This window comes from Lichenostomus cassidix, unplaced genomic scaffold (assembly GCF_008360975.1).
Source record: "Lichenostomus cassidix isolate B80296 unplaced genomic scaffold, HeHo_3.0 HiC_scaffold_36, whole genome shotgun sequence".
Classification (NCBI taxonomy): domain Eukaryota; kingdom Metazoa; phylum Chordata; class Aves; order Passeriformes; family Meliphagidae; genus Lichenostomus; species Lichenostomus cassidix.
This window is the reverse complement of record NW_028147270.1, coordinates 337,812-352,262: the sequence shown is the minus strand read 5'-3', so window position 1 is coordinate 352,262 and position 14,451 is coordinate 337,812. Positions and strand designations below refer to the sequence as shown.

The window sequence follows — 14,451 nt, the reverse complement described above, 5'->3', positions numbered from 1 at the left end:
GGGGAAAAAATGCGAACTTTTGGGGAAAAAATGAGACATTTTGGGGGGAAAATGGAGAATTTTAGGAAAAATTTGGGGATTTTTTTGGGAAATAATAAATTTTAGGGAAAAATTGGGAAATTTTGGGGAAATATTTGGGAATTTTGGGGAAAAAAATTCGATTTTTGGGTAAAAAATGAAGAATTTTTGGGCGAAAATGAAGAATTTTGAGCAAAATTTGGACAATTTTGGGAAAAAAATTCGAATTTTTGGGGAAAAAATTAAAAATTTTGGGGGAAAACCCAAGAAATTGGGGAAAAAAATTGGAATTTTGGGTCCAAAAGTGGAAATTTGGGGGAAAACCTGGAGAATTTTGCATCAAAAATTGGAAAATTTTGAGGAAAAATATGAATTTTTTTATAATTTGGAAATTTTGGGTCGAAAATTGGGAATTTTGTGTCTAAAAAGTGTCAGAATTTGGGGGATTTTGGTTGGAAAATTGGGAAATTTTGGGTCGAAAATTGGGAAAAATTTGGATCCCAAATGGGAAATCTTGGGGGGAAAAACGTGGGAATTTTTTGGGTCAAAAATGGAAATTTTTGGACGAAAATCGGGAAATTTTTTTTTTTTGACAAAAATGTTGCAAATTGGGTGGAAAAATTCGGAATAAATTCCGTCAAAAATCGGCATTTTTAGCCCCAAATTTATCATTTTTAGCACAAAAATCACCATTTTGGCCCCAAAATGTTCATTTTTAGCACCAAAATCACCATTTTTAGCCTCAAAATCACCAATTTAGCACCAAAACCATCATTTTTAGCCCCAAAATTTTCATTTTTACCCCCAAAATCACCATTTTTAGCCCCAAAATCATCATTTTTACCCCAAAAATCTCCATTTTTAACCCCAAAATGTTCATTTCCCCCCAAAATCATCATTTTTAGCCCCAAAAATTATAATTTTTAACACGAAAATCACCATTTTTCTCCCCAAAAATTATCATTTTTTACTCAAAATTCTCATTTTGCTCCCAAAAAGAACTAATTTAGCCCCAAAATCACCATTTTTAGTCCCAAAATCCTCATTTTTAACCCCAAAATCACCATTTTTAGTCCCAAAATAATAATTTTTACCACCAAAATCTTCATTTTTCTTCCCAAAATCATCATTTTTCTCCCCAAAAATTATCGTTTTTACTCAAAATTCTCATTTTTCTCCCAAAAAGAACCAATTTTCCCCCAAAATCCCAATTTTTAGCCCCAAAATTAGCATTTATAACACTAAAATTAACGTTTTTCGCCCCAAAATCTCCATTTTTAATCCCAAAATGTTCACTTTTAATCCCAAAATTGTCATTTTTTGCCCCAAAATCACCATTTTTACCACCAAAATCATCATTGTTAGCCCCAAAAATTATCATTTTTAACACCAAAATTCTCATTTTTATCCCCAAAATTATCATTTTTAGCCCCAAAATATTCATTTTTATCTCTCAATTCTCATTTTTCTCCCCAAAAGCACCAATTTTTGGCCCCAAAATTCTCATTTTTCTCCCCAAAATCACAATTTTTAGCCCCAAAGTGTTCATTTTTAGCACCAAAATCTCCATTTTTAGCCCCAAAAGAATAATTTTTAGCCCCAAAATCACCATTTTAACCCCAAAAATATCATTTTTCGCCCCAAAATCAGCATTTTAAACTCTCAATTCTCATTTTTCTCCCCAAAAGCACCAATTTTTTGCCCAAAAATGTTCATTTTTAGCCCCAAAATCTCCATTTTTATCACCAAAATCATCATTTTTCGCACCAAAAGTATCATTTTTAGCCCAAAAATCTCCATTTTTAACCCCAAAATGTTCATTTTGAATCCTAAAATGATCATTTTTAGCTCCAAAATCATCATTTTTCTCCCCAAAAATTATCATTTTTTACTCAAAATTCTCATTTTGCTCCCAAAAAGAACCAATTTAGCCCCAAAATCCCCATTTTTAACCCCAAAATCTCCTTTTTAACCCCAAAATCACATTTTTAACCCCAAAATCATCATTTTTAGCCCCAAAATAATAATTTTTACCACCAAAATCTTCATTTTTCTTCCCAAAATCATCATTTTTCGCCCCAAAAATTATAAATTTTTACTCAAAATTCTCATTCTTCTCCCAAAAAGAACTAATTTAGCCCCAAAATCACCATTTTTAACCGCAAAATCACCATTTTGGCCCCAAAATGTTCATTTTTAGCCCCAAAATCCTCATTTTTCTCGCCAAAATCACCATTTTTAGCACCAAAATCACCACTTTTAGCCCCAAAAATTATCATTTTTAGCCCCAAAATCACCATTTTAACCCCAAAATCTCCATTTTTAGCCCCAAAATAATAATTTTTACCACCAAAATCTTCATTTTTCTTCCCAAAATCATCATTTTTCGCCCCAAAAATTATAAATTTTTACTCAAAATTCTCATTTTTCTCCCAAAAAGAACCAATTTAGCCCCAAAATCACCATTTTTCGCCCCCAAAATCACAATTTTTAACCCCAAAATTTCCATTTTTAACACCAAAATTATGATTTTTAACCCCAAAATCATCATTTTTAACTCTCTAATTCTCATTTTTCTACCCAAAATTTTCATTTTTAGACCCAAAATCATAATTTTTAACCCCAAAATGTTCAAATTTAGCCCCAAAATCACCATTTTTAGCCCCAAAAATTATCATTTTTACTCAAAATTCCCATTTTGCTCCCAAAAAGAACTAATTTAGCCCCAAAATCCCAATTTTCAGCCCCAAAATCCTCATTTTTCTCCCCAAAATCATCAATTTAGCCCCAAAAATTATCATTTTTAGCCCCAAAATCCCAATTTTCAACCCCAAAATCCTCATTTTTCACCCCAAAACCTCCCCTTTAAAACAAAAAACCATCGAGCAGTCCTCCAACCCCGCCAGCGCGCCTCACTTCCGGTGCCCTTCCGCCCTCACTTCCGCTTCCTCTATGCTCCCAACATGGCGGCGCCCAGCATTTCCAAGATGTCGGCGCCCACGCTCCGCCAGCTCCTGACGGAGATTTTGGAGCCAAATAACTGCGGAATTCGCCAAGTAATCCGGATTTTCGGGATACATTTGGGATATTTGGGGAATTTGGGAATTTTTGGGATGATTTTGAGGTGTTTTTAGGCCACCGGGAGGCTGCGGGAGGCGCTGGAGGATCCGGAGGCGCTGCGAGGCCTGCTGGAGCTGCTGAGGGAGGAGGAGAAGCCGCAGGTGGGAAATTTGGGGAAAATTTGGGGTTTTTTGGAAATTTGGGGGAAATTTGAGGGATTTGGGGAAGTTTGGATAGGTTTCGGGGGAATTTTGGGGTGATTGGGAGGATTTTTGGGATTTTTTCGCGCATTTTCGGGTTTTTTGGGGGGATTTTGGGAGATTTTTTTGGATTTCGGGAGATTTTTTTGGGGTTTTTTGAGATATTTTTGGGGGATTTTTGGGATTTTTGGGGTTTTTTGGGGAAATTTGGGGGAATTTTGGGGATTTTTTGGGAGATTTGGGGTCTTTTGGGGAATTTTTTTTAATTTTGGAGATTTTTGGGAGGATTTTGGGGTTTTTTAGGGGATTTTTGGGATTTTTGGGGGTTTTTTGGGGGATTTTTTTTTTATTTTTCTGGGATTTTTGGAGAGTTTTTGGGATTTTTGGGGTTTTTTTGGGGGATTTTTTGGGAGATTTTTTGGGATTTTTTGAGGATTTTTCTGGGATTTTGGGGGATTTTTTTGATTTTTAGGATTTTTTAAGGATTTTTCTGGGGATTTTTGGGGGTTTTTGGGGGATTTTGGGAAATTTGGGGGAATTTTGGGGAAATGTGAGGATTTTTGGGGGATTTTTTGGATTTTTTTTGTTTTTTCGGGAAATTTGGGGGAATTTTTGGGGAAATTTGGGGAAATTTGGAGTTTTTTGGGGAAATTTTGGGGATTTTTGGGGAGATTTGGGGGATTTTTTGGGGAGTTTTGGGGTCTTTTGAGGACTTTTTTTTGAATTTTGGAGATTTTGGGGTTTTTTAGGGGATTTTTGGGATTTTTTGGGGATTTTTTTTGGGATTTTTGGGAATTTTGAGGGATTTTGGGGGGAAATTGGGAAGATTTTGGGGATTTTTTGGGAGATTTTGGAGATTTTTGGGAGGATTTTGGGGGAATTTGGGGGATTTTTGGGGATTTTTTGGGGATTTTTTTGGATTTTTTTTTTATTTTTTGGGGAAATTTGGGGATTTTTGGGTTTTTTTGGGGATTTTTAGGGGTTTTCTGGGATTTGGAGGAATTTTTGGAGGATTTTTTTTGATTTTGCGGATTTTTTGGGGTTTTTTTGGAGATTTTGGGGTTTTTTTGGGGGTTTTTTGGGTGGAATTTTGGGGTTTTTTGGGGAATGTTTTTGGAATTTTGGAGATTTTTGGGAGGATTTTGGGGTTTTTTAGGGGATTTTTGGGATTTTTGGGGTTTTTTTGGAGGATTTTTGGGAATTTTGAGGGATTTTGGGGGGAAATTGGGAAGATTTTGGGGATTTTTTGGGAGATTTTGGAGATTTTTGGGAGGATTTTGGGGATTTTGGGGGAATTTGGGGGATTTTTGGGGATTTTTTGGGGATTTTTTTGGATTTTTTTTTAAATTTTTTGGGGCAATTTTGGGGATTTTTGGGTTTTTTTGGGGATTTTTAGGTGTTTTCTAGGATTTGGAGGAATTTTTGGAGGATTTTTTTTTGATTTTGCGGATTTTTTGGGGTTTTTTTTGGAGATTTTGGGGTTTTTTGGGGGGTTTTGGGGAATTTGGGGGCATTTTGGGGATTTCTGAGCATTTTGAGGAGATTTGGGTGAATTTTGGGGGAATGTGGGGAGATTTTACAGATTTTTGGAGATCTTTTGGAATTCTTTGGGGATTTTGGGGATTTTTAGGGAACTTTGGGGATTTTTTTTGGGTTTTGGGGGATTTGGGGATTCCTGAGGGGGTTTGGGGGAAGTTTGGGGTGGATTTGGGGAAGATTTTGAGGGATTTGGGGGAAATTTTGGGAAGATTTGGGGAGATTTGGGAGGATTTGGGGAGAATTTGGGGTCCTGATGGGATTTTGGGGAAGAATTTTGGAGGATTTGAGGAATGTTGGGGAATTTTTGGGGTAATTTCGGAGAATTTTGGGGAGATTTGGAAAGATTTTGGGGGAGTTTGGGAAATTTTGGGGGAATTTGGGGAAGATTTATGGGGATTTGGGGAGATTTAGGGGAAATTTGGGAAAATTTGGGGGATTTTTTGGGATTTTTTTTGGATTTTGGGGATTTTTCAGGGATTTGGGGGATTTTGGGGAAGTTTGGGGTAGATTTGGGGAGGATTTTGAGGGATTTTTGAGGGTTTTTTGGGGTATTTTGGGGGAAATTTGGGGATTTTTGGGGATTTTTGGGGGATTCTAGGGATTTTGGGAATTTTTGGGAAGATTTTGTGAATTCTTTGGGGGATTTTTGGGGCGAATTTGGGAGATTTTTAGGGGATTTGGGGAGATTTTTGGGGACTTTTTGGGGCATTTTTGGGAAGATTTTTCAGATTTTGGGGGATTTTGGGAGTTTTTTTTATTTTGGGGAGATTTGGGGATTTTGGGGGGGTTTTGCGGATTTTTTTTGGATTTTTGGGGGAATTTTGGGATTTTTGGGGAGGATTTGGGGATTTTGGGGATCCAGGATAACAATTTTCATGGAATTTTGGGGGAATTTTGGAAGATTTTGGGGGAAATTTTGGCTCATTTAATGGGAAAAATGGGAATTTTGGGGAAGATTTGGGATAATTTGGGGGAATTTGGGGAAGATTTGGGATTTCCCAGCTGGGATTTTTGGGAATTTTGGTGGATTTTTTGGGAGTTTGGAATTTGGGAATTTGGAATTTGGATTTTTGGGAATTTTGGGTTGATTTTGGTGGATTTGGGGGTTTCTTGGGTTGGATTTTTGGGAATTTTTGGTGGATTTTTGGTAGATTTTGGGGAATTTTGGGATTCTCAGGTTGGATTTTTGGCAATTTTGGGATTTCTGATTGGGATTTTTGTTGGATTTTGGGTTGGTTTGAGGGGATTTTTGGGAATTTTGGGAATTTGGGTGGATTTTTGGGATTCCCTGTGTGAATTTTTGGGAACTTTGGGATTTCCCACATGGGATTTTTGGGAATTTCCATTGATTTCACTGGATTTTGGGGAATTTTTCAGAATTTTGGCACTTCCTGGTTGGGATTTCTGGGAATTCCATTGGATTTTTGGGAATTCTGTTGGATTTTTGGGAACGTTGGGCTAATTTTGGTGGATTTTTGGGAATTTTGGTCGATTTCAGTGGATTTTTGGGAATTGTGGGAATCTCAGGTTGGTTTTTTGGGGTTTACTGGGTGGGATTTTTGGGAATTCTGATGAATTTTAGGGAATTTTGGTAGATTTTTTTGAATTTTCATGGGTTTTTGGAAATTTTGGTGGATTCTTGGGAATTTTTTGGATTCCAGGGTGAAATTTTGGGAATTTTTGGGGTTTCCTGGGTAGATTTTTGGGAATTTGATGGATTTGGGGGAATTTTGGGCTAATTTTGGTGGATTTTTGGCAATTTCATGTGGATTTTGGTGGATTTTTGGGAATTTTGGGCTAATTTTGGGGTTTCCTGGTTGGGAATTTCAGTTAATTTTGGTGGATTTTTTAAAAATTCTGTGGGATTTTTGGGAATTTTGGGGTTTTCCATGTGGGATTTTTGGGAAATTCCGGTGTATTGTTGGGAATTTGGGTCAAATTTTTGGGAATTTTTGGATTTCCTGTGTGAATTTTTGGGAATTTTTGGGAATTTTGGGAATTCCCGCCCCAGCTCCGCTCTCTGGCCGCCGTTCTGCTCCGGAGGATCCTCCGGAAACTTCCAGAAGATCTGCTGGACAGGTGGGCGTGGCCTGGGAAAGGGGGCGGGGCTTAAATCCCATAGGAATGAATGGGGAGTGGGCGGGGCTTAGCTCCCATTGGAATGAATGGGGAGTGGGCGGGGCTTGAGTCCCATTGGAATGAATGGGGAGTGGGCGGAGCTTAAATCCCATTGGAATGAATGGGAGTGGGCGGGGCTTGAGTCCCATAGAAAACAATGGGGAGTGGGCGGGGCTTAACTACCATAGGAATGAATGGGGAGTTGGCGGGGCTTAACCCCCATTGGAAACAATGGGGAGTGGGCGGGGCTTAGCTCCCATTGGAATGAATGGGGAGTGGGCGTGGCTTAACTACCATGGGAAACAATGGGGAGTGGGCGGGGCTTAACTCCCATTGGAATGAATGGGAGAGTGGGCGGGGCTAACTCTGGCCACGCCCCGTTTCCAGGCTGCCGCTGCTATTGGTCGAAGCTCTGGATGCAGAGACAGAGTGAGTTGGGAAAAGGCGGGAAATTGTCAAATTTTGGGAGTTTTTGGGGGGAAAATTGGGGAAATTTGGGAATTTTGGGAGAAAAATTTGGGGATTTTGGGGAAGAAATTTGGGAATTTTGGGGGAAAATTTGGGGGAAATTGGGAATTTTGAGAGAAATTTGGGAATTTTGCAGGAAAATTGGGAAATTTGGGGAAATTTTGGGGAAAATTTGGGAAAATTGGGGAAAAATTGGGAAATTTTTGGAAAAATTTGGGGGAAAATTGGGAATTTTGGGGGAAAAAATTGGGAATTTTGGGGGAAAATTGGAGATTTTGGCTGAAAAATTCAGATTTCTTTGGCTAAAATAATCCAAATTTTGGTGGAAAAATCAGAATTTTTGAACTAAAAAAATGCAGTTTTTGTTTTTTAAAAAATCTCATTTTTCTGCTAAAAACTGGGAATTTTGTCCTAAGATTTGGGAATTTTGTTAGAAATTTGGAATCCTTGAAAAAACCAAAAAATTTAGCTGAAAAAATAGAAATTTTTTTACTGAAAAATCCAAATTTTTGATTTAAAAATCCAATTTTTTTGCGAAAAAATTCCATTTTATTCCCAAAAAATTGGGAATTCATCTAGAAATTTGGGAATTTTTCCCTCAAATTTCTAATCCTTCCAGAAAAAAAGCAAATTTTGGCCAAAAAAACGATTTTTTTGTTAAAAAAATCTAAATTTTAGTGAAAAAAATTTGAATTTTTTGCCAAAAAATCGAAGTTTTTTGCTAAAAAATCCAATTTTTTCCCCCAAAATTTGGGAATTTTTTCTGGAATTTCAGGATTTTTTTTCAGAATTCCAAATTTTTGCCAAAAACCCCAAAAATTTAGCTGAAAAAATGGAAATTTTTAATTTAAAAAATCCAAATTTTCATTTAAAAATCCAAATTTTTTCACGAAAAAATTCAATTTTTCCCCCAAAAATTTGGGAATTTCATCGGAAAATTTGGGAATTTTCTCTAAAATTTGGATTTTTTCCACGAAAGCAACAAAATTAGCTCCAAAAATGGAAATTTTTTACTAAAAAATCCAAATTTTAGTGAAAAAAATCTCATTTTTTTCCCCAAAAAATCCATTTTTTTGCTCAAAAATTCCATTTTTCCCCCAAAAATTTGGGAATTTTTCGGGAATTTCAGGAATTTTCTCCCCAAATCCCATTTTTTTCCTCTCCAGCTCTTCCACCTTCAGCTCTCTGTGCCATTTGGGGGCAAAACTGCTGATTTTGGGGAATTCTTGGGGGAAAATTCCCCAATTTTGGGAACCTTTGGAGGTTTGGATTCGACAGGCGGCGAAGGATCCTCGCAAAAGGGAGGTGAGGAGGGAAAAAAATGGGAAAAATCCCCAAAATTTGGGGAAAAAATGGGAAATTTGGGGGAAATTGGTGAAAATTTGGTGAATTTTGGGGAAAAATTGCGAAAAATTTGCAGAAAAATCACAAAAATTCCCTAAAAAAATCACAAAAATTACAGAAAAAATCACAAAAAAAGCACTAAAAATCTCCCAAAAATTGTGAAAAAATAACCAAAAAAATCTCAAAACATTCCCTAAAATATCTCCAAAAAATCCCCAAAAAATCACCCAAAAAGTCACCAAAAAAATCACCAAAAAAATCACAAAAAATCACCAAAAAGTCACCCCAAAAATCACCAAAAAATCCCCAAAAAATCAGCCAGAAAATCCCCAAAAATTCCCCAGAAAATCTCCAAAAAAATCACCAAAAATCATCCAAAAATTCCCTAAAAATCACCAAAAAATCTGCAAAAAATCACCAAAAAATCCCAAAAAAAATCCCTAAAAAAATCTCCAAAAAAATCACAAAAAATCACCAAAAAATTCCTGAAAAATCACTAAAAAATCACCCAAAAATCACCCAAAAAATCCCAAAAAATTCCCAAAAAAGTCTCCAAAAAAATCACCGAAAAATCTCCCAAAAAATCCCCCAAAAAATTCCTTAAAATCACCCAAAAAATCACCCAAAAATCACAAAAAATCTCCAAAAAAATCCCAAAAATCACCCAAAAAATCTCCAAAAATCTCCAAAAAATCTCTAAAAAATCACCAAGAAGTCTCCAAAAAATCATTAAGAATCTCCAAAATAATCCCTAAAAAATCTCCAAAAAATCACCAAAAAAGTGTAAAAAAATCACAAAAAATCGGAAAAAAATCTCCAAAAAGTCACATAAAATCATCAAAAATTCGAAAAAAAATCACCAAAAAATCCACAAAAAATCTCCAAAAAATCCCCAAAAATTCCCCCAAAAATCCCAAAAAATCACCAAAAATCCTTTAAAAATCACTAAAAAAATTCTCTAAAAATCCCCAAAAAGTCACCCAAAAAAATCACAAAAAATGGAGGTGAGGAGGGAAAAAAATGGGAATTTTCAAAAAAATTTGGGAATTTTCCCAAAAATTTGGGGGTTTGGGGGGAAAAAATGGGAAATTTGGTGAATTTCAGTGAAAAATTGTGAAAAATTTGCAGAAAAGTCACCAAAATATCACAAAAAATTCTCTAAAAATCACCAAAAAATCACCAAAGAATCACTAAAAATCTTCAAAAAATTGTGGAAAAAATCACCCAAAAATGACCAAAAAATCTCCAAAAAATCACCAAAAATCCACCAAAAAAATCACCAAAAAATCACTGAAAAATCACACAAAAATCCCTAAAAATCAGGAAAAAAAGTCCTTAAAATCACAAAAAATCCCAAAATATCACAAAAACCAATCAAAAAATCACAAAAAAATCTCCAAAAAATCCCTAAAAAAATCACCAAAAATCACCAAAAAAAAATCTCCAAAAAATCACCAAAAAAATCCCAAAAAATCACCCAAAAAATCTCCAAAAATTGCCAAAAAAAATCACCAAAAAATCATCCAAAAATTCCCTAAAAATCATCAAAAAATCTGCAAAAAATCACCAAAAAAATCCCGAAAAATCCCGAAAAAAATCTCCAAAAAATCCCCAAAAAATCCCGGAAAAATCACTAAAAAATCCCCCAAAAAATCACCCAAAAAATCCCTAAAAATCACCCCAAAATCCCCAAAAAAATCCCCCAAAAATGACCAAAAATCTCCAAAAAATCCCGAAAAAACCACAAAAAAATCCAAAAAAATTCACTAAAAATCCCATAAAATCTCAAAAAAAAAATCCTTAAAATAAAAAAAATCCTGAAAAAATCCCTAATAATAAAAAGTAAAAAATCCCCCAAAAAATCCTTAAAATCCCTTAAAAATCCCCCAAAAAATCCCCCAAAAAATCCCCAAAAATCTCCAAAAAAACCAAAACAATCACCAAAAAATCCTTAAAAACCAACAAAAAATCTAATAAAAAATTACCAAAAAATACCAAAAAATCCTCAAAAAATCATCAAAAAATCCCCAAAAAATCTCCAAAAAATTACCAAAAATAATAACACAAAAATTGCAAAAAACCCACGAAAAATCACAAAAAAATCACCAAAAAAACCTCAAAAAATCCTTTAAAAATCCCTGATAAATCCCAAAAAAAATCACCCAAAAATCCCTAAAAAAATCACTAAAAATGACAAAAAAATGTTTAAAAAAAATCACAAAAAATCACCAAAAAATCATGAAAAAATCACTAAAAATCTGAAAAAAAAAATGAAAGAAATTTTTAAAAATTCATAAAAATCGCTAAGATCGCAAAAAAATCACCCCAAAAACAACAAAAAAAAATCAAAAAAATCCCTTAAAAATGAAGAAAAGTATCCCAAAAAATGCCTGAAAAATCCTTTTAAAATCCTCCAAAAATCAGCAAAAAATCCTCTAAAAATCTCCAGAAAATCACCAAAAAATCATCCAAAATTGCCTAAGAATCACCAAAAAAATCACATATAAATTTCAAAAAATGGCAAAAAGATCACAAAAAAAACCTCAAAAAAATCCCCAAAAATCACAGAAAAATCACCAAAAAAAATCACCAAAAATCTCTAAAAAATCCCAAAAAAATCCCCAAAAATCACAAAAAAAATCCTTAAAAAAATTCCTAAAAATAATTTAAAAATCACTTTAAAATGACCGAAAAATTCCAAAAAATCCCCCAAAAATCACCAAAAAATGGCAAAAAAATCCCCAAATTATCCCCAAAAATGTCAAAAGATGATGAAAAAATCTTTAAAAAATCACCAAAAAATCACTAAAAATCACCAAAAAAATCTCTAAAAAATTGCAAAAAATCACCAAAAAAAAAATCACAAAAAATCCCCAAAAAGTCTCAAAAAATCACCAAAAAAACCTCTAAAAATCACCAAAAAATCCCAAAAAATCGTTTTAAAAATCCCCAAAAAACCTCTAAAAAATCCCCAAAAAATCCCCAAAAAATCACGAAAAAGTCCCCAAAAATCAGCCAAAAAATCCCAAAAAATCACCAAAAAATCACGAAAAAAGTCTAAAAAATTGCCAAAAATAGTGAAAAAACTCAAAAAATCACCAAAAATCAGAAAATCCCCAAAAATTTATTTTAAAAATCCCAAATTTTTAACAAAAACCCAGAAAAATCATGAAAAAAATCATGAAAAAAATTTTTAAAATCCCAAAAAAATCCTGAAAAAGTCACCAAGAAAAATGAAAAAATCTTGGAAAAATAATAAAAAAATAAACATAAAATCCACAAAAAATCAGAAAAAATCCTGAAGAAATCACAAAAAATTCCTAAAAACCACCAAAAAATCTCTAAAAAATTGCAAAAAATTGCAAAAAATCACCAAAAAATCACCAAAAAAATCACCAAAAAACCACAAAACCTCTAAAAACCCCAAAAATCACAGAAAATCACCAAAAAATCACCAAAAACCTCTAAAATCCAAAACCACCAAAAAAAAGCTTAAAAAAATCCCTAAAAAAAATTTAAAAATCACTTAAAAATGACCGAAAAATCCCAAAAAATCCCCCAAAAATCACAAAAAAAGTCGAAAAAACCCCCAAATAATCTCCAAAAATGTCAAAAAATTATGAAAAAAATCACCCAAAAAATCACCAAAAAATCATTTAAAAATCCCTGAAAAAATCCCTAAAAGTCACCAAAAAATCTCTAAAAATTCGCAAAAAATCACCAAAAATTATTTTAAAAATCCCAAAAAAAGTCTAACAAAATCACCAAAAAATCAGAAAAAAATCTCCAAAATAATACAAAAAAATCACCAAAAAATCCCAAAACGTTACCAAAAAATCCTCAAAAATTCACAAAAAAATCATCAAAAAAATGACCAAAAAATGCAAAAAAATCACAAAAAATTACCAAAAAAATCCCAAAAAATCATCCAAAAATCCCCAAAATATGTCCAAAAAATCACCAAAAATCAACAAAAAATCACTAAAAAAATCACTAAAAATCCCCAAAAAACCACCCAAAAATACAAAAAAAATCCCAAAAAACCCCAAAAAATTATCTAAAAAATCAAGAAAAAATCTCAAAACAATCTTAATGTTTTTCCCAAATTTTTCCCTGTATCTCCCAGCATGCCCTGCGGTTAGTGGGCGTGGCCAGCCCCGCCCTGCCCCGCCTTGGCCCCGCCCTGCTCTCGCTCTGCCGCGACGCTCTCAGCTCGGCGGGAGATTCCGGAACTTTCCAGGAGAGAAAATTCCCAAAAAATCCATAAAACGTCACCAGAAAATCGCAAAAAAAAATCCCTAAAAAATCAGGAAAAAAATCACGAAAAAATACTAAAAAATCACCAAAAAATCCCGAAAAAGTCACCAAAAATAATGAAAAAATCATGGAAAAATAGCTAGAAAATCAACAAAAAATCCCTAAAAAATCACCAAAAAAAAATCTTAAAAATCAACAAAAAATCACCAAAAATCATTAAAAAATCCCTAAAAAAATCCCTAAAAATCCCCAAAAAATCACCAAAAACAAGAAAAAAATTCAACAAAAAATCACAAAATGTTATCAAAAAATCACCAAAAAATCCTCAACAAACCACCAAAAATGATCAAAAAATGCGAATAAATCCCCAAAAAAATCCCCAAAAAATCCCCAAAAATCATCAAAAAGTCCCCAAAAAATCCCAAAAAATCACCGAAAAATCACCCCAAAAATTACCACAACATCTCTAAAAAATCACGAAAAAAATCACAAAAAAATCTAAATTTCCAAAAAGAGCGAAAAAAATCCCCAAAAATCCCTAAAAATCACCCAAAAATCCTTAAAAAAAATCACTAAAAATCACCAAAAAATGTTTAAAAAATCACAAAACATCACCAAAAAATCACAAAAAAATGAGAAAAAAATCCCAAAAGATCACCAAATTTTTTCTAAAAAATCCCAAAAAAATCCCAATTTTTTTTTGCTTCGTTTCCCAGCATGCCCTGCGGTTGGTGGGCGTGGCCAGCCCCGCCCTGCCCCGCCTTGGCCCCGCCCTGCTCTCGCTCTGCCGCGACGCTCTCAGCTCGGCGGGAGATTCCGGAACTTTCCAGGAGAAAAAAATCCCAAAAAATCCAGAAAAAGTCACCAGAAAATCGCCAAAAAATCTCAAAAAAATCCACACAAAAATCATGAAAAAAATACCCGAAAAATATTTTAAAATCCCCAAAAAATCCTGAAAAAGGCACAAAAAATAATGAAAAAATCATGGAAAACCAGCAGAAAAATCACTGAAAATCACTAAAAAAATCCCCAAAAAAATCTCAAAAAATCCCGAAAAAATCACAAAAAAATCTTCAAAAAATCTCAAAAAATCTCCCAAAAATCACCAAAAAATTGCAAAAAAATCCCTAAAAAATGTCAAAAAATCATGAAAAAAATCTCTAAAAAATCATTTAAAAATCCCAAAAAATCACTAAAAATCACCAAAAAATCTCTTTAAAATTGCAAAAAAATCCCCCAAAAATCACCAAAAAGAAGTCTAAAAAATCGCAAAAAAATTTTTTGAATCTCCAGAAAATCACAAAAAATCACCAAAAATTAGAAAAAAAATCCCAAAAAATCATTTGAAAATCCCTTGAAAAATCACTAAAAATCAGCAAAAAATTTCTAAAAAATCACCACAAAATGACCAAAAAATGCAAAAAAAATCACAAAAAATTATCAAAAA

At 33.7% G+C, this 14,451-nt stretch overlaps 1 protein-coding gene across 1 annotated transcript in view; it reads left to right on the top strand.

The window, feature by feature from the left end:
* The first annotated feature begins 2,974 nt into the window (after positions 1-2,974).
* The window catches only part of IPO4 (importin 4), a 60,096-nt gene continuing 48,619 nt past the window's right edge, over positions 2,975-14,451 (top strand). The window contains exons 1-6 of the mRNA XM_085044425.1: positions 2,975-3,074; positions 3,153-3,239; positions 6,829-6,896; positions 7,323-7,364; positions 8,570-8,708; positions 13,721-13,878. Of these exons, the coding sequence (XP_084900551.1) occupies positions 2,982-3,074; positions 3,153-3,239; positions 6,829-6,896; positions 7,323-7,364; positions 8,570-8,708; positions 13,721-13,878 (587 nt within the window). The 5' untranslated portion in view covers positions 2,975-2,981. The remainder of the gene's footprint in view (positions 3,075-3,152; positions 3,240-6,828; positions 6,897-7,322; positions 7,365-8,569; positions 8,709-13,720; positions 13,879-14,451) is intronic.